This window comes from Gracilinanus agilis, chromosome 6 (genome assembly GCF_016433145.1).
Source record: "Gracilinanus agilis isolate LMUSP501 chromosome 6, AgileGrace, whole genome shotgun sequence".
NCBI classification, from domain to species: Eukaryota; Metazoa; Chordata; class Mammalia; order Didelphimorphia; family Didelphidae; genus Gracilinanus; species Gracilinanus agilis.
In genome coordinates, this window is record NC_058135.1 from 121,655,736 (window position 1) to 121,675,646 (window position 19,911).

Here is a 19,911-nt window from a genome sequence, read left to right on the forward strand (position 1 = left end):
TAAGGTCATTTAACCTTTAAGATTATATTATAGGATACAATATAAAGTAAGAAATTTGGCAGAAGCCTGATTTTTTTGTCAGATTGATTCTAGTTTTCCAGCATTTTTTATTAATTGGAAAGTTCTTTCCTAAGTTATGTTTTCTGTTTTTTTAAACATGGAGTTATTGAGTTCTATTGTTTTTGATTCTTCCTCATCTAGTCTGTTCCATTGATCTTTCTCCATCCTTTTCAACTAATACCAGATGTTTTAATGGCTTTATTATATATCTTATATATATATGTATATATATGTGTCATATATATCAGCTTTATTATATATATCAATGTCTGGAAGATCTATTCTTCCTTTATTCCTATTTCTTCATCATTTTTCTTGATACTCTAGATCTTTTCCCAATGCATTTTATTCTTACTTTATCAAGTTCTATAAGGGAAACTACCTTTGCTAATTTGATTGAGAAAGCCTTAAACGTGTTAAATTTGTTACTATTGTCATTTTTTAGTATATTGTCATGGCCTAGTCATAGGAACTGAATATTTCTTTAGCTTATTTAAGTTGTACGTTATTTTTTTAAGGAATCACTTGTAATTGAATCTACTGTTTTGATTTCATACATTTGTGTAAAATTTCACAAGAGTAGAAAGAATACTACATAGTGCTATTCAAAATATCTGAGTTCTTAGTTTTTATGAAATTGGTAAAAGTTTGAAATCTCCTTTACATCAATTCACTCCAGTGAGTGAATTCATTCAGTAAGTACTTTACAGTAATTGGTGGTGGTTGTTGCCCTTTGTGCTAGAATAGAGCCAAAATGACATCACTGGTGATGTCTTTTAACTCCTGCATAAATTGCATTTAAGTGAGACAGAATTGTACAAGACATTTTTAGCCTCACCCTCCTTCTAGAGTCATCAAAGTGGCAAGACAAAAATCAATATGATAGAGGATGGCTCAGGATGCACTGAATGATGTTGGCTTTTTCCAATGTCTGTTCAAGCACCTGTTTCCACAGCCTTTATGACAATTGGAACAAATTGTTTTCAGTTGCCCCTTCCTCTTGGGTCACATAGTTGAGGTAGAAACCTCTAACCCCTTAATGCACCGATTAGTTTGTGGCCCATCAGTTAATCTCAACCTGGTTTAGTCCCATCTGCCAAGATTGTTTTACCAGGTTGTGGCTGCCATGCATCCCTACAGCTTCTTGGAGCCACAGGAGAGAGCTAGGAAGTATGTAGACACCAAAGGAGGAAAGCAGCCCTGAAAAGAGACAAGTTATCACACCAGAGATTCTAGTCTTTCTTGGGGATGCCAAACTTTGCTTCCCTTTATTACATTGTAAGCTCCTGGAGGACCGAGTTTGTTTCCTTTTTTATCTTGGATACTAGTAGATAGTCTAGTAGGGCCTATCACACACTAGATGTTTATTATCAAATGCTTGTTGAATGAAATGCTTTTTCAAGTTGTTGTGTAGTTCTCTGAAATATCATAATGCTTATTATAATCAGGTACATTTTATTTGAAAAAAGATTTGTCCACATGAAATTATAGTAATTATTTTGAATGTATTCAACTTGGATAGTCTTCTAGAATACAGGCCAAGAAGTGAATTTAACCTCATTTAATTTCCAGGTGGCTTTTCCAAAGTCATTTCATGTTTTTTTAGGTGTAATAGTGACAAATCAAAAAGGAATAGGATTTAAGATAAATTATTGAGGGATCTCTCTAAGATGAGATAGTATACACTGTGTTTAGTGTAATATTCCAAGAAAGTTGCCAAAATTTTCAGTGGAACATAGAAAAAGCAAACAATTAAAAACTTCTGAGTTTTAAGGTAAGTATAAGAGATATTAATTGCATCTTTAGAGTTTTATGACCAGTTTGCATCATGGAAAGATAGGAGGAAAAAAATCTAAAGAAGAAAGAAAATTAAGAGAGATTTAGGATATTTGGAGAATGTTTGGAAGATGATTCTCTGAGAAAAGGAATCTAGGATGACATTTTTAAATATTTGAAGGATTGCTATATATGATAGAAGGTGAATGTCTTCTTTTGAACATTTTAAGGACAGAAGGAGAGAAAGTGGGCCTGGTAACATAATATGAACTTCCTGACAATATGCAAGATCCTAGAATCAGGAATAGATTTTGGTTTTAATATCTATTGCTGTTAGTTTTTAAGAATAGTTTGGAAAGCTGTACTTTGGGCATTGTATAAATGTAATGCTTCTTGGAGGTGATTAAAATTAGTTTTTTTTCAATTTTACCTTTCTATCACATTATTAACATATACATTTATCATAAACTTACTGTTATCTCATTTTATGACAAGGACACTTATAAATTGAATTTAATTATATTTTACCAATTATGCCTTTGAAAATGTACTGAAATATGCTATATTCCCTTTGAGTACTTTCAATTAACTTTAGCTTTTTCTGTTTAGGTAACTTTTGAAATGCACAAAGAAAGTCTAGCTAATGTATTCAGGGAATACCAAGGGAAAGTTGGTGAAGAAATAGGACCAGGTCCCTCAAGTCCAGTCCAGTCAATCTCTGGTGTTAGCAAGGATGTTGAAGTTTCAGAAAGTGATCCACAATTAGAAGTAAAGGAAGATCCTTCTTCTATTCCTATTTCCAGTAATGATGATGGAGAGTCAGTTAGAGACATTGTAGAATCTAATATGGATTGGCAAAATCACATACTATCTAATAGAGAAAGAAAAGATGGAGGAGAAAAATATCAAGGACTGGATGAAGTAGCTTTGGAAGGAATACTGACTAAGGAAGCAGAAAATAAAGACAATATACAAGTAACTCCTAGGGGAGAAGAAACCATGAGTGTCTCTTCTGATTCTGCCGAAGTGAGTGGGAAAGATAGTATAATTGGAGTCCTAAGTATTCCTTCAGGAGAAGATACTTCAGATGTTCCCGAAATTTTGGACAAGTCAGTAGTGGAAGATGAAGAAGAGGATTATGTTGAACTTAAAGTAGAAAGTAGTCCCCCTGTTGAACACCAAGAGGAAAACAATCCATCTCTTAAACTCTCAGAAGAAAGCATGTTACCTGTTGAACTTCAGCAAAATGAGTTCTCATCTGTTGTATCTGATGCCAGTGAAAAAGCTGATTCTGAAATATTTGTTGAGGCATTGCCTGTTTCAGATGTCTTGATGGAAGATACTTCTTCCAAAGTCTTAGTCCAGTCAGAAATCAACCAGATATTAGAGGAAGGAAAGAAAATGACTGACCATGCTGATGAAAGTAGAGCAGTGAATAATGGACATACCAACAATTTGGAAACTAGTATTGCTTCTGAGAAAAAGATTGCCAAGTTGGATGTTTCTAATGTAGCTACGGATACTGAGAGATTGGAATTAAAGGCCAGTACAAGCAAAGAAACTTCTCAACCTCATCGGCCCAGTCCTGAGGTGAGTACTTTGCCTTTTTTAACATGGAATTAACTTGAGTTAAAATTAGACATGAAAAGTTTATATAATATCATTTTCTTGTGGAGTTGATTGTTACTTCATGTCACTATGTGAGCATTTTAAGTCCAAAGATTTAATTTCTCAATATTACTATTGGAGGGACTATTAGAAATTTAATCTGAAATAAAAAGAAAACTTTTGTTTTTCTTGAAACAGTTTGTTTATATAGCATATGTTGAATCAACATTTAACAATATAAAACATTTAAAATAAAGTAATGCAGTTTATGTGGTCAAGTGTAAAGTCTGGGCTTAACTCTTCTCACTCCAGCAAGCTGACTAACCAGTCCTCTAGGTGTAAGTTGCAAGATGATTTCCTAGAGAGTGGCTGACCAGTGCTACCCTCAGCATTCTAATGGTAATCCTGAGAGGTTATGGGTTTGGGACATTTGCTATACTCTTCCCAGAATTTATAATGACATTTTCTATCTTCAACATCTAGTAAATTTTTTCTGACTTAGCATTATCCTTTTTGAATGCTCTTCAGGAGAATTTCAAAAAAATATTGTGAATGAATGTCATTTCACTCTTATAAATACATGTTGATAAAATTTAATATGCAAATATAATTTTACAGAGTTCTCATAAATTTCCAGGCATTTTTTTTGATGTTTACAATATGCCTTCCCTAACCTTGCCCCCCTCAAAAGGATAAGAAAAATCAAGTCTTCCATCTCATAAAGGAAATCATGATTACTTCAGAGCTTGCAGAGCATATGGCATTCTCCCTATAGGGCCCAAATTATTGGGGTCAACTAGAGTAACATACTTCCCTTAAGGTGAAAAAACCAAACTGAAAAGTTTTCTATGATTGCTTCAATGTATAGAGCCATCCAGCTGGATTCTGGACAATGTCTTTAGGTGACCTTTTAGAAACAGCTTAAAGTGATCTATGTACAATAGGTTAGGCATCCTTTGTCACCTTAGCAAAATTTCTTTCATATCAAAGAGCACCCTCAAAGTTTCCAGATGGATCTAACCATGGGCAATCCTAATGGAATTCTAAGCTCATCTAAAAGTAATAACAGTATGCTATTATATATGGGGCTTCCCAGAGTATTGAAACCTTTGTTGTTAATTGCTTGAGGTTTTTAGGTAGCCAGCAAAAAAGTCTATTGTTAAGGACTTGTAGGAATAAGCATCTCACAAAAACTTGTCTAGAATTATGTAACAAATAAGGTATTAAATCTAAGATATGTTTAAAATGGATAGAACAAAAATAAACATTTGTGAACCAGTGTGGTGCCAATTACTAGGAACCAATATTACAGGAACATAAAAATTATACTTCCTGTGTTAGCCTTAATACATGTAAGTATATAGTATAACAGTTATTAGTACTTAAGCATTGAAAGGAATAAAAATCATCTCAAATAAATTGGCCTGGCTTATAAGGATATACACTAGAAAAAAAGATTAATGTAGAATTGCAATCTGAAACAAGAGTTTTTTTTTTCCTTTTAGTGTATTTCAAAAACTAGTGTACCCAATAAAGAAAATCCTGTGTAGAGAAAATTCTCCAAAGGAACCTTAAAAATGTGAAAGGCCGAATACTTATTCCAGATGTTTTCCTCACATGTAGTACCTCTCTAGGTTTACTTTTCTAACTTTTATTGACCTTCCTTGGTCCTCAGAGGCATATGACTACTTTCTTCTCTCTGAGTTCTTTGTAATCCTTTTGGAGAAGGGATGTCTTTCTTTCCTAGTATGAAAATTGTCCTTAAAATGGGAACAGTCTTCTAGTAACACTAACATTACTTGTCTTGACATTTCATGAGGAAATTAATTATCCAAATGATTTTAAAAATACTTTCTATATAAGAAAATCTTAAGACTCTTCAAAAAATTTCCCACCTGTATAATGAAATTCTATATGTATGTATGTATATATATTTATATATATGTATGTATATGTTGTGTCCCCAAAGTATCTCTGATTTTGATATCTTTGGTTTGACTGTAATGGGGGGAGAGAATAGTATAGAACAGTGGTTCCCAAACTTTTTTGGCCTACCGCCCCCTTTCCAGAAAAAATATTACTCAGCGCCTCCTGTCACATACAGTCACCACCCCCTTACAGTTATTCACCACCCCCAAATGCACCTGTGGCCATCACCGCCCCACTGAATTGCTGCAGCACCCACCACGTGGTGGTGGCACCCACTTTGGGAATCACTGGTATAGAAGAAGTAGCTTATTAGGAATAAAAGGAAATTGTTTTAATTCTAGATTCTTTTTTTTTAGTAGTGTTACTTTGAACAATACAGGTAATTCCCCAGAGCCCTAGTATTCTTATCTGTAAAATGTTGGTTGAATTAAAATGGGATAATAATATCTGCCCTGCTTATTTGATAGGCAGCATGATACAGTGTGAAGAATGTTGTGTTGAGAGTAAGAGGATTCAGGATTGGATTCCTGCTCTGGGATTTCACCTCTGTCAGCTTGGGCAAATCACCTAACCTTCCTGATCCTCAGGACCTCATCTATAAAGGGAGGGTTTTGGACTAGATACTATACAAATTCTTTCTTAGTTTCATGATTCTTTGATCCCACAGAAGTTATTTTTAGGTTCAGATGAGATAATATAAATGAAACTTCTTTGAAAATGCTAAATAGAAGATGTTAATTTAATGTTTATAAATAATAATATAAGGCATTTCCATTAGAAATAAGAATATGGTTTTCAGTGTAGTCTCTAAAGCATAGCAGTTTGAGAAAATTGCTCCAAGATATGAAATGTGGAGGCTGACATGCTTTTATTGATAGAATCTGACTGACTCTGCAAGAAATAACTTGACTAGAACTACTATTATCTGTTGTTTAATTTTTTTTAAGCACCCAAGGGATATAAATATAAATAAGGAAATATAAATAAGGAAAGGAGTAGGAAGCTAATAGAGACTGCTTTGCAAAAGTCTTTCTCTCTTGTTTCACCTTCCACTCAGCCCCTAGATTTCAGACTTCCTTTTCCTGAAATTTCAATTCTCTATCTCCCCACCTCCTTCCTCTGATAATTATTAAAATTTAGAGGAAGTAGAGAAAGGGAAGAACACAGTGTCATTTTTTCTGAGGCTTCCAGTGTATGGTCTCAGTTATAATACTGTTTGTCTTTTTTAGAGGATACTCCTTTAATTCTTTATTTTGAGTGATCCCTGTGATAATGTGTCTCTTCATTTTTATTTCTTCTGTCCTAGATATATTCATTTGACCGTTTCTTCTTTCTTTTTACATTGTAAGAACAATTATATTTCTGAGTGCAGCTAACTAGGACAGGTACTTTAGAAGCTCCCCAAATAATTTTTAACCAAAAAAATTGTCTGAAAATCTTTCTTTTAATCAAATACGCAGTATTTGCTGTCCTATTGAATAGTTTTTACTCTGTAGCATATTGCATTTCATTGTTGGAGTATTTCTTTCCTGCAGAGCTACTTGTTTATTGTGCTTTCAGATTTTTGTATACATTTTGTACATCATTTCCCTTCCTCCACTCAGTTAAAATTCTTCTGCCACTGGTTCCTCAAGTGCCATTATATTTTTTTGTTGATTCTATTCTATTTATTTATTTTTTCTCTGTCGTTAAATCTTTAATTGGATTTTCCTTCTATCCAACCTGTACCTTAGGTCATCTTCCCCATGGTATTATTGGGAATAAATTAAGCATTTTGGGGTGATAAGGGTCAGATTACCTTTAAGGCACAGCTAGAATATTGGAAAGGATTCCTGCAGGGAATCTTGAGGAGCTTGAAGTCTGTTGGGATCCTACGGCCAACTGACTCCTGAAGGTGTGTTTGCCTTGGGAGGAAGCTAATTGATTGGCTCTCTGGGAAACTGGAAACCCAGTGACAGTTGAAGGAGGAAGCAGGTTGGAGTGTCAGGAATAGGGTTGTGGAGAAGATCAACAGAAAGAAGAAAGAGAGAGTATGTTTCCTGTGTGTGTCTGCAGACAGAGGCAGCCCATTTTTTAGGCCTGTCTTAGGCCCCGAAGCCTAACCTAAGGCAGTTGGCAGAGAGAAAGAACTATCAAACTGATTCAAAGTTGGAAGAAATTTACAGACAGTAAAAACTTAATTATAATTAAGATTATTATTAATTAGTGTAGTGTATTTAGAATAGACTCTGGGAATTTGAATAGATTATGCTTATCCTTTTGTGCATTCCCTATTATTTATTTTGGTAATATCTTCTCTGAAGATGGGGTTAATTTTTATAAAGTATTTTCTCTACTTAGATATCAAGGCAACAGGAACAAATAGGACAAGAGACACCACAAGCTATAGCCAATGAACAAAGAAGAGATTCCAGATCCACTATGTTTCGCATTCCTGAATTCAAGTGGTCCCAAATGCACCAGCGTTTACTCACAGACTTGTTGTTTTCCATAGAAACAGATATACAGATGTGGAGAAGGTTTGTTCATTGGATCTGTTTTATAAGATGTGCATAAATGGTTTTTTGTTAAAAATGAGCATGTTGCATATCAGAAATTTTATGTTATCTGGCATATTAATAATAAATACAGGTTACTAATGAAATACAATGTTAACAGGCACTAATGTAGATATGAATTTTCATTTTAGATTGTAAGTCTTTAGTTGCCTTGCATGTATAGTATGTAATGGTATGGGTATAAAACCTTTGGCCTCTGAGAACATTATACTTGTCCCTTGTATTATACATATAAATGTAGGAATATTAATGTGTTTTGTATATTAAAATCAGTGTGAACTGAAGAAATTTTCTGATCATTGCTAACAACTATTTTATTTGTTTATGTATCATATTTGTGACATTTGCCAATTTTTGGCATTTTCTGTGATATTTGGAAATTAATAGAATTTCAAATTTTAAATAACTTAAATGATTTAAAATTTTCTTACTGCTGTCTTTTTCTTTTTTTTTTTTAACTTCATTTCCAAATATATTCCTTTCCCTTACTTTATATAGTAATCTCTATCTTGTAACAAAATAAAAAGAAGGGGATTGGGGGGGACTGGGTAACAGTTCAGCAAAAGCAACATACAAATCAACCAAGCCTGGCAATTTATACAACATTTACAATTCAGAGTACATTATATTCTCAAAAAAGGGTAAGAGGTACATTTTTGGTACTCCTTTCTAAGCCTTAGCTCTTTGTCAATGTAGCATCAACTTTTTTTCCCCCTTTTTCTACCCTTCGTAGCGTTGTAATTTTGTATATTATTTTCCTGGGTCTGCCTACTTCATTCTCTATCAGTTCATAAGTCTTCCCAAAGTCTTAATTTTGATTCTACTTGGCATATTATTTGTCAGGTTAATATCATTAATATTTATAAAAAGAAGTGTCATGAATAATCTCTGATTAGAAATCTCTTCCACTAAATTAAGTTCAAAAGTATAAGGTGTCTGCTGCTTCATCATCACTCCTATACTTTCAATATAGCAAGTACTCCCTTATTATCCCTTCCCTCAAGTAGCAAATGGTGATTTCCTTTCCTTAGATTTATCAGTAAACATATTTTTTCTTTTGTCAGCCATTCAACAAAGACAGTTATGGACTTCGTGAATAGCAGTGATAATGTCATCTTTGTGCATAACACAATTCATCTCATCTCTCAAGTAATGGACAATATGGTCATGTCTTGTGGAGGTATATTGCCATTGCTTTCAGCTGCTACATCTGCAACTGTAAGTTCTTACAGTATTACTTAAAATTGGTGAATATTCATTATTTATATCAAATACATAATTCAATTATGCACAAGTATTTTGTTGCTTTTGAAAGGTTGCTGTCATCTAGTCTATATAGAAAATGTAGTTTTTTCAGTGTGAAGTAGTTATGGGAAAATATTGAGAATATATTTCATCAGTATCTTTCAGTTTAATTACAATAAGTAACATAATGTGAGAACAAACAGGCTAGTGTTATAACTTGGATTTTTATTGAAATTTAGAAATTGTACAGTATTTTTATAAAAAATAAATTTTTCCTCCTGATACATGGCATTCTGTAATGTTAACTTCACTTCTTTTACAGCATGAGTTGGAGAATATTGAACCAACTCAAGGCCTTACAATAGAGACCTCTGTGACATTTTTGCAGAGGTTAATTAGTCTTGTTGATGTGTTAATTTTTGCAAGTTCTCTTGGCTTTACGGAAATTGAAGCTGAGAAAAATATGTCATCTGGAGGAATTTTGCGGCAGTGCCTCAGATTGGGTAAGTATGAAATATTAATTCCTTTTTCTTTTTATCTCCAGAGAAAGCCTAGTGCTTGGCAGCACATAAGTAAGCATTTGATAAATGCATTTTAAAAGTAAAATACTTCTCTATTAAGTAAAAAATCTAAAAGCATACATTGTGATAAAAACTTTTTAATCCCAAATATTTGAGAACAAAGAAATAATCATAACAGGTGGTTAGCTAAGACTGAAGCTTTATTGTTCTTAACATTGTTGTTCTTAAGTGTCATCTAGTGCTTTTAGTAAGGTCAAAAATATACTCATTTTGAGGAATGTTTAACTATTAAAAATTAAGATTCTTCATAACTTTCCTTGTGTACAGATGTTTTCATGTAATGATATTGCATTTCTTTAGAAGCTAGACTTCTCTGTTTCTACTGACTTTATATATAGAACAGTGAGAATATTTTTCTGACTTAGAGAAGGCTTAAATAATGGTTTATTTCTTGGATTCACTCTGTTCCTAGGACAAAAACAGTTTGATAGGGAATGAAAAGGTGTTGGTCAGGAAAAATTCTAAATATCATTTTGAAATGTATGCTGATAGAGTAATATTTACAAAAATTCTGTAAATGTGAAATTATTGAGTTAAATAAAGCTTGCATTATAATTTTTTAGTTGACTATCTCATTGATTCAAAATTAGCTCCCTAAGAGTGTATACTACGTCTAAAAAGCACAGTGCCTGGCACATAGTAAGTTTTATAAAGATGTTTGATTTTGTTACTTTTAATATTATTTCCATTGTTAAAGGTGGGTTTAGCATCTCCATTGAGTCTTCTAATTCTGAAGGTTTATTGAGTTGTCTACTTTGTCAGGCTACTATTACCCCTAGAAATCCAATAGGCAATAAAGTGTTGAAAAGAATTATCATTGAGCCCTAACTCAGGTTTATGAAATCTTTTTCCTTATTTCTTTCTTGCCTATGTAGAGGACTTAATGTTCTTTTATAGGAGGAAATGGAAAACTGCTTTACTTCCTTTATTGTTTGCCACTTTATGCAAAAACTGAATCCTTCCAAAACAAAATTCTTTGTTCTGATAAAAAGCCACAGTGATGTAGTGGACATAGCACTGTGTTTATAGTCAAAGTTTATGGATTTGAGCTTTGAGCTTGCTTCTACTAACTTTAACATGACCCTTTGGCAAGCTGTTTTGGCTTTTCAAGACAGTTGTTCTCTCACTGTTCTTTCTCTTTGCCCGATAAAAAATAGGGATCATACAGGAAAACCTCACCAGAGTTGTGAAGAAAGTGCCCTGTAAAATGTAAAACTGTAAATTAATGAGTTATCTATCTTATAGATATGTCATTTACACTTTAGTGTGAGTTATTATTTTTTTAAAACCCTTACCTTCCATCTTGGAGTCAATACTGTGTATTGGCTTGTAAGGGTAGGCAGTGGGGGCCAAGTGACTTGCCCAGGGTCATACAGCTGAGAAGTGTCTGAGGTCAGATTTGAACCTAGGACCTTCTGTCTCTAGGCCTGGTACTCAATCCACTGAGCTACCTAGCTTCCCCCTAGTGTGAGTTATTTTTATTATGGATAGATCACTGCCCAACTGACAATACTTGGTGGGATGAAATAATATAAAAGCCCCCTACAAAAATGAAGCTTAACATAAATGTAAAGTGCTCATATTATTTTATCTCCTATTCCTGGCCTTCCTTCAGACAATTTGTCATGCAACTTCTCCCCCTCCCCCCTCCTTTTTACTTTTATATTTCTCACATTCAATGTTAGTTTTTATGAATTATGAGGGATAGGATTTGGAGATAGCTTTTCATTTAGTTTCTGGATTAGATACCAACTTAGCAGCCAAGAGTTTCAGCTAATAATAACTTACAACATCTAACTTTTAAAAAAATTATTGAAAGTAATCTGATCTATTACTTCTAACACATTATAATATACATAATAGTCAAATTAAAATTGTTTATTCGTATTTTGATATACTATACATATTGTGATTTGATGAAGATTATTTTAGGTAATTATTTTTCCTTTTCCTGAATACAAATTATATCTTTTTTCTCTCTACCCATATCTATCTTTTATTTTTTTTTAAATAGTTTGTGCGGTGGCAGTAAGAAATTGTTTAGAATGTCAGCAGCATTCACAACTAATACCTAGTAGAGACCCAGCAAAAGGACATAGAACGATGCATAGTTTGACAACCACTGGAAAGTCTGCAACAAAGGCAAGCATATAGAATAATGAATTTTAAATAAAAACATACATGTTTTTATTTCATGATTAATTTTTTTAACAGTAAAAATTATAGTCACACAAATGCTTGACTTGCTAAAGTTGTTAATTTATACGCCTATGAATAAGCATTTATATTTTATAAAGGTAAATTTTGTTTCTGCCTAGACTTTTTTGCTTTTTTGAATGTTTGCTTTTCTGATTTCTAGAGTGCTCCTTTCTTTTGATATGGTACTTACCTTTATTGCTCTATCACTCCCCTTAGTAGAGTGATTATTCAATATCATAACATATCAATATCATAACAATATCATGAACATGTGTTATTTTGAGTTTTTTCTTTTTCCAAGTGGAATCAAAGAAACTAATAGTGGCTATATTTCTTATACCACTTTTGTTATTTTTAGATATATTTATTTTTTAACATCTCTGTGATTTTCTTTCCTAATTAGAGTCCAGTGGATATTGTAACTGGTGGCATATCTCCAGTGAGAGACCTTGACAGACTTCTGCAAGACATGGATATTAACCGTCTTAGGGCAGTCGTCTTCAGAGACATAGTATGTCATACTTCATTTTTCTGTTTGTTAACTTACTCACAATTTGTCCTTTGTTCCTGAAATCTACCTTCATACTAAGAAATACTGTGTACCAGTTTTTAAAAACAAGTTTTTAGAAAGCAAATGACTTGGCAACTGTTTTAGAGAATTATGTGTAAAACTTTACACAGTGTTCAGTTTGACATTAAAGAAAGATCAGTGGGCTGACTGATTTACTTAGGAACACTGTAGAGTTCTTTCGGAGATAGGGCTTGTTTTTGTTTTTTCCTTTAAAGACATACCAACAAGCTAAAGCCATCAGGAAGACACAGAATGAAGTGTTGCTATTCTTTGAGCAGTTTTAAAATCAAAATGTTTCTATTGCTCTTAAATCTGTTGTGCATATTTTTCCTCTTTTCTGTTCCATTAAAATTGGTTCAGATCTCTTGCCCTACTTTTCATTAGAAAGAGGAAATTTTCAGAAATGGGGAAAGAAAGGTGAGTATGACAGAAAGGACCCCAGAAATCTATTCCAGGTAATAGTTCATACAACATTGTTTTGGAAAAAGGAGATTTATTTATGGAAGATGAAAAAATGAGTGTAAGCATAGCTTTATCAACTTAATTTTGTCCAGATATAGAAATAACCAAACAATTTTTAGTCAACTAGTAGCCTTCAGGTTATTTCAGAGCAAGCATTACTACTGAAAAGACTAAATCATGTGAGATATAATTCCCTTGTATGATGATACAGTTCAATTTAGCAGACTTTTTAAAAAAAAACCTTATCTTCTGTCTTAGAATTAATACTAGGTATTGATTCTAAGGCAGAAAAGCAGTAAGGGCTGGTCAGTGTGGGTTAAGTGACTTGCCCAGGTTGACATAGCAAGTATCCGAGGCTAGATTTGAACCAAGTTCTTCCTGTTTCTCTATCCACTGAACCACCTAGCTGCCCCCTTTAGAAGACCTTTTAAAATCATTTATAACATACAAGCAATAGGGTTTGTGCTATGAGAGATTAAAACCTAACACTTACTTTCTACTTTTTTTGGCCATATTTTGTTTTTCTTCAGCCTCTCCTCACACAATAGCAGACAACATTTGGCAAACAAATATTTACATATAAGCTATGTCTTTTGTGTTTCCACTTCTTAGTTCATTCTCTGGAGGTGAACATTCACAAGTTATTTTTAAAATGTTAAATCTGTAACTATATATCATGTTCTCTTCATTCTACTTGTTTTAATCTTCATTATCTCACATAGTTCTTTCCAAGTTTTCAAAAAATTAATCTGCTCATTGTTTCTTATGGAAATAGAGTTTCATCACAGCCAAATACCACAATTTGGTTAGCCATTCCCCAGTTAATGGACATTCCCTCAATTTCCAGTTTGACACCACAAAGAGAGCTCTATTTTGGAATATATATGCTCTTTTCCTTTTTTCTCTAATCCCTTGGGAAACAGACCAAGCACTGGTATTAGTAGGTTTAAAAGTATACATAGTTTTATAGCTCTCTGTGCATAATTCCAAAATGCTCTCCAAAATGGTTGGATCAGTTCATAATTCCACCAACAGTGTATTAATGTCTCCATTTTTCCATATCCCCTCCAAAATTTGTCATTTTACCCTTTTGTCATTTGGGGGATAGCTCTTATTCCCATAATTTTGACAAAGTTCTCTATATATTTTAGATATGAGCCTTTATCTGTGAGACCATCTTTGAAAAAAATTTACCCAATTTTCTGTCATTCCTTCCAATATTGACAACAAAATTGAGTTATGCCATATTTAAAACTTTCTGAGATGGTCATTGTTTACTAAATTGTCAGTAACCAAAATAAGAGATTTGAAAATGTGCCTAGTCAATTTTTAGTTTATATAACACTACTGATACCGTAGTATATAGTAATTAGAGTCAAAATTACTATGACAGAATAGGGAATTCCTCCATTAAAAAAGGAATGCAGTCATTCAAGACAGGTGCAACATAATATGTCACCCATTAAAGTAAAGATAGTGAAATTGGGGAAAGCTTGTATAAGTTGCACACCGAGACCTGAGAATAATGGTAAAAATTAACCTGAACATGGTAGCATATTGTTATTAGTCTTATTCATGTAATATTTTTATATGTTTTATTTTATTTGATCTTCACACTTTTTTGTTGAAAGACACATTATACATTTATATAATTTTGATTCCATAACTATCACTCAATCTCAAATATTTTCCACAAGTGTTATGTTTTAATATCTTTATAAATTCAGGATGCTCAGAACCATAATTTTTTGCACCTGTTTTAACCTTCCTCCCTTGACAACTTTTTATACCATTTTCTTTTTGAATAGTTAATTTTTTTTTACCAATTTATAACCTTTTAAAAAGACCTCTCAGGGAGTTTTTCATCCCAAGACAGTGAATTTTTGTTCTTTAACTCAACATTTGTATAAAAGATCTGAACTTATTTTCCTGCAGCTCTAGTTTCTAACCAACTCTGTCCTGCACTTCCATAATCTATGTTAACTAGTTCCCCAAATATTTTCTTATTAATGAAAAAAATGAATGAAGCATTTATCAAACACTTCATATGTGCAAAGCTCTGAACTAACCTCTGAGGACCCAAATAGCCCTTGTTCCCCAGGCATTCTCCTTCTCATGAGGAAGATGACATACATCACATGTGTAGCCTGAAAATCAGATGGAAAGGTCCCATGGTCCTCATGGTGCTATGACAGAATACTTTTCTTTAATGTGATTTACATTGACAAAGTCATAGTAATTTCTGTTGATAAATGATTCAACAGTGCCAGTAATATTTGTGATAAGAACTTTTTTTTTTCTGGATCTTTAGTAACTGTGTTTGTAAGATTTGCAAGAGCAAGTAAGACTGCAACAACCACTGGAGTTACTTCTTAGATTGATGGTTAAGGATACTGGGTTGGAAACAGTGCTATGACAAAGACTCTTGGGTTCCATCTCTTGGGCTGTTTCAATCAGGGACTTAGGAGAAATGGTTTTCAATATTGTTGTGATGTTTGACTTGCTTGTGGTATGCTCCTTCCTGCCTTCCCCACAGGGTGTGCTGAAGCTTCAGCTAGGTTGACTGCCTGCCCTGTGAATGTTAATTGGTTGACATTTGGTTGGGATAGCCGGCTTCTCCACAGTAGTAGTTTCCCAGGATAATTCCTATGAGAGCTGGGTCTCAGAGGCACTTTCCCAAGGCTCAATTGAATTATGCTAAATTGTGAGACCCTCTGTTGTGTAACTCTTTTTCACCCAACTACCCTTCCATTTAATGGTCTTGACCTCTTATTCCATTTTGTAAAACATTCTATATGATGTCTATACTCGTTCTAATTTTCTTTGATATAGAATCCTAAAGATCTTATGCATGGTCTTCAGAGCCATCAAATTCTACTCAATGTTGTAAATAGTTAAAAAAGTTTTTCATTGGACAAAATATAATTTTCTTAAGGCCATTGAGTAAGATAATGTCCTAGAGAAGCTTGTGAAATATATGAAGATTTCATATATGGAAGTAGCCAGCATCTCCATTGTTTAAGAGGTTAATGAGAAATGAATGACACTAAAATGACAGGAGTGAAGTAGGGCTGACTGTGTGACTTCAATATTTATAACCTCTGGAATTTAACAAGAAAATATAAACCAAATTTTAAAAAAAGGAAAAAATGAATTAACTGTAGAGAAACTAATTTTTATGTAAAGCACATATGTATTCATACAAAATTTTCCTGGTTTTCATTTTTAGGTCTATGGATTTTATTATCCACTCTACTATCTTCTTCACAATCTTCATTTAACTACTTTCCCCTTCCTTTTTTAGAGAGTATTTTTACTTCGGACTATATACTCTTATATCTCCATTTCAAAATGGCTTTTTTTTTTTAGCCTATTTTCTATTTTTTCTTTTAATGTTAAAGCACCAATACATTAATTTGTAAAAAAGATCTATGATCTTGACAAGTGCTGCCACTAATTCTGTGTTAAGGCTGTACCCCTCTTCTTTCATGTCAGATATATGAGTTGTATTCTGAATACATTTCCTTCATTGTAGGACTTTTATAAAGGCTAGGACCCCATCAGTAGGATTGTCTTAAGCCTTGAAGAACCTGTGGACAACTACTTTATCAGAAAACTGTCGGCATAAACTGTTTGGTCATTCTTGACATTTTCTTATGATATTCAAATCATTAATATATTCAGTCTTTTCTACTTTTCTTTCCAGTTTCTCTTTTGTGTTTTGTAATTTTAAACCAGGAAGTGGTCCAAGATATGTATGAATCAGCCCCCTTATTTTATAGGTGAGGTTTAAATGAGTAACTCAATGCCATAAAGTAAAATAGTGGGAGAATTGAACAGTTCAGTGCATTTTTCCTATCATATATTATAAGGAGTCTCACTAGCCAGTTCTGTGGTTTATCTTTAGTTTTGTGGTATTTTTTTCTTCCATATTAAAATCTCTGTAGTTTGCTAATGCTTGTTTAGTATCTTTGGTGATCTCTACGTGTTTGAAATACTTAGTTCCATTGTTTTTTCATTATTAACACCTTTTCTTTCTTCATAATTTTATTTTCCATTTTCTTTGAGAGGTTTCATAGAGTATACCACATTTACCCTTAACACAATCTTCTTATCCTTTTAATGTCTTTTTTTCTGCTTATTTTATGGCTGGACCCAGCGTGCAAATCAGGATTCTCCCTCTCTTTTACTATTATACTCCATTTCTTTTAACATTAATGCGTAATGTGAGATCTATACATTATCCACATACACAATATCAGATACATAGTACTCATGTTACTTTCTTGTTTATTACAATGTTTTGCCCAACTTTCTTCTTGAACATTTGTTTCTTTTGGTATATAACATATTCATTCATTTGATCAGGTTATTTAGTGTATTATCTCTTTGCCTTATCTTAAGAAGAAAATTATAATTTGTCTGGCGAAAAGTTTTTTTCCTTTTGATGTTGTGAACATAGAGTTACTAATAAATAAATAGGGGAATGCTAAAGACACAATCCATCCATGTTTCAGCAAAGCATTTGATAGTGGTAATAACATACAGTTTGGTTAATTAAGAAATAAATTGAATGAATAGATTCAAAGTAACCATTAAGTAGTTGAGGCCACTGTAGAGTAAGGTCTTTAATGGTCTTCCCTAAGCATTTCTCCTTAGACCTCTTTTTATTCAGTGTTTTCATTAATAATGCATAGATTGAATGCTGACCAAACTTTCAGATAGCATCTTGTTGAGAGATATATTTAATATGCTTAATTGCAGTATCCAAAAATATCTCCACAAAATAATATACTGGAAGCAAATCTGATAAATTGAAATGTAATAGCAATAAATATAAAGACAGAATAGGATTTATAAACATCACAAGTATAAAATTGGGGAAAGATAACTCGATACTATTTTGTGTGAAAAAGGGTCAAGGAATTTTAGTGTAATACAAGCCTCGATTTGGGTAATCCTGATAAAAAAGGAAATGAGGTTAGTCTTGCATGACTTTTGATGAAACCATCCTTGTTTTTTGGTAGTCACCATTTCCCTTAGAATTTTTTTTTTCAGTTAATGAAAATATGCTTTGTTCTTCCTCCCTTAACCCTACCTCATTCTTTTTTCCCATGGGAAAGGGAAAAAGACAACTCTATTACAAAAATTTATAGTCCAGCAAAACAAATTCGAACATTTGCCATGTGCCAAACAAACATGTCTCAGCCTGGAATTTCTGATACCATCACCTCCGTGAGGAGATGATTATCCTCTTTCATCATAGGTACTCTGCAATCAGAGTTAATCATTGTGTTGGTCAGAATTCCTGAGTCTTTCATAGATGTTTGTCTTTGTCATATTGTTGTTATATTAATTATTCCCCTGGTTTTGCTTGCTTTATGGTATATAAGTTCATATAAGATTTCCTAGGTCTCTGTGAAATTATTCCCTTCATCATCTCTTAGAACACAATAATATTCTATCAAATTCATATGCCATAATTAATTGTTTCATCTCTCAATTAATAGGCATTTCCCAGTTTCTAATTTTTTGCTACTGCAGAAAGAGCTGATAGAAATATTTTTGTATATATGGTTCTTTTACCCCTTTCTTTGAACTCTTTAGAGAGGATAGACTTAGTAGCAGTACTGCTAGATCAGATACTATGTTCAGTTTAATAACTTTTGGAGCATAATTCTGAATTTCTTTCCAGAATAACTGGACCATTATTGTTCTACCATGATTGCATTTAATGTACCTGTTTCTTCACAGCCCCAACAGCATTTGTCATTTTCTTTTTTTGTTAACTTTTGTCAATATGATGGATATAAGTTGTAATGTTGAGTTCTTTTAATTTGTATTTCTTCAGTTAGTAATTAGTGATTTTCAAATAGCTATTGATAGCTTTGATTTTTTTTCCTTCTGAAAATTGCCTGTTCATAATACTTGACTATTTTAAATTCGGGCAGTTTCTCTATTATAATTTTGTTCCCTACATATCTTAGCAATGATATTCTAAATCAGAGAGATATTTTTTTTTACTGTTTACTTGCTTCTCTTCTAATTTTAGCTAATTTGGTTTTTTTTTGGTAAAATAATATTTTAGTTATATTGAATCAACATTACCATTTTACCTTCTTTATTCCTCTCCATCTCTTATTTAATTATGAATTCTTTTATCCCTAGGTCTAATAGGCAGTTTCCAGTTTGCATTTCTAATTTGTTTGTGATTTCCCCTTTAATTTCTAAGTCATATACCCATTTGGGTTTTTAAAATTATTTTTTGCATATGGTGTTATTTCCCTTTCTAGATGTTTACAAACTATCTTTTTAACATCCATTCTAGAAATTTCCCAGGAATCAAAGTCAAGCTGATTGACCTATAGTCTGAAATTTCTTTTTTTCCTTTTTTTTTTTAAACAAAGGTGGAACATTAAGCCTTCTTCAGTCTTCCATTTAATATGAGCATTTGTCTCTAATATATTTAGTAATCACACCTGCCAGTTTTTTTCATTATCTGAGTTCATGTGGGCCAGGTGACTTAAATTCATTTTGGACAAATAGGTGCTTTCTTACTTTCTCCATACTTTCCTTGAATATTGATTCCAATACCTATTTTTCTTTTATTTTCAGGGTAAAGGTGGGGAAAAAAGAAGCAAAGTAAATTATTACAGTCACACAAATGAAGGGAGATAATATGAAGCAAGATATGGATGTTTAAGTGGGAGCCATTTTATGAAGGGTCTTAATGTCAGGCCAAGCATTTTTTAATTTATCTTTGTGGCAAAATGAGCCTTTGAAAATTTTTGAATTGAGAAGTGCCATGGTCAGAGGGTTTTTTTTAAAAACAATATAAATATGGCACTTGAGCGGAAAATTATTGAAAACATTTTATTTTTCATGGAAAGGTTGACATGGTCATTAGATCTAATTTGGCCTT

At 32.8% G+C, this 19,911-nt stretch overlaps 1 protein-coding gene across 4 annotated transcripts in view; it reads left to right on the plus strand.

Moving 5' to 3' along the window:
* LRBA (LPS responsive beige-like anchor protein) overlaps positions 1-19,911 on the plus strand; it is a 686,065-nt gene that overhangs the window by 140,016 nt on the left and 526,138 nt on the right. For all 4 annotated transcript variants that reach the window (XM_044680734.1, XM_044680732.1, XM_044680733.1 and 1 more), the window contains exons 22-27: positions 2,446-3,426; positions 7,714-7,892; positions 8,996-9,149; positions 9,499-9,679; positions 11,772-11,899; positions 12,360-12,467. In XM_044680734.1, coding sequence (XP_044536669.1) covers positions 2,446-3,426; positions 7,714-7,892; positions 8,996-9,149; positions 9,499-9,679; positions 11,772-11,899; positions 12,360-12,467 — 1,731 coding nt within the window. The remainder of the gene's footprint in view (positions 1-2,445; positions 3,427-7,713; positions 7,893-8,995; positions 9,150-9,498; positions 9,680-11,771; positions 11,900-12,359; positions 12,468-19,911) is intronic.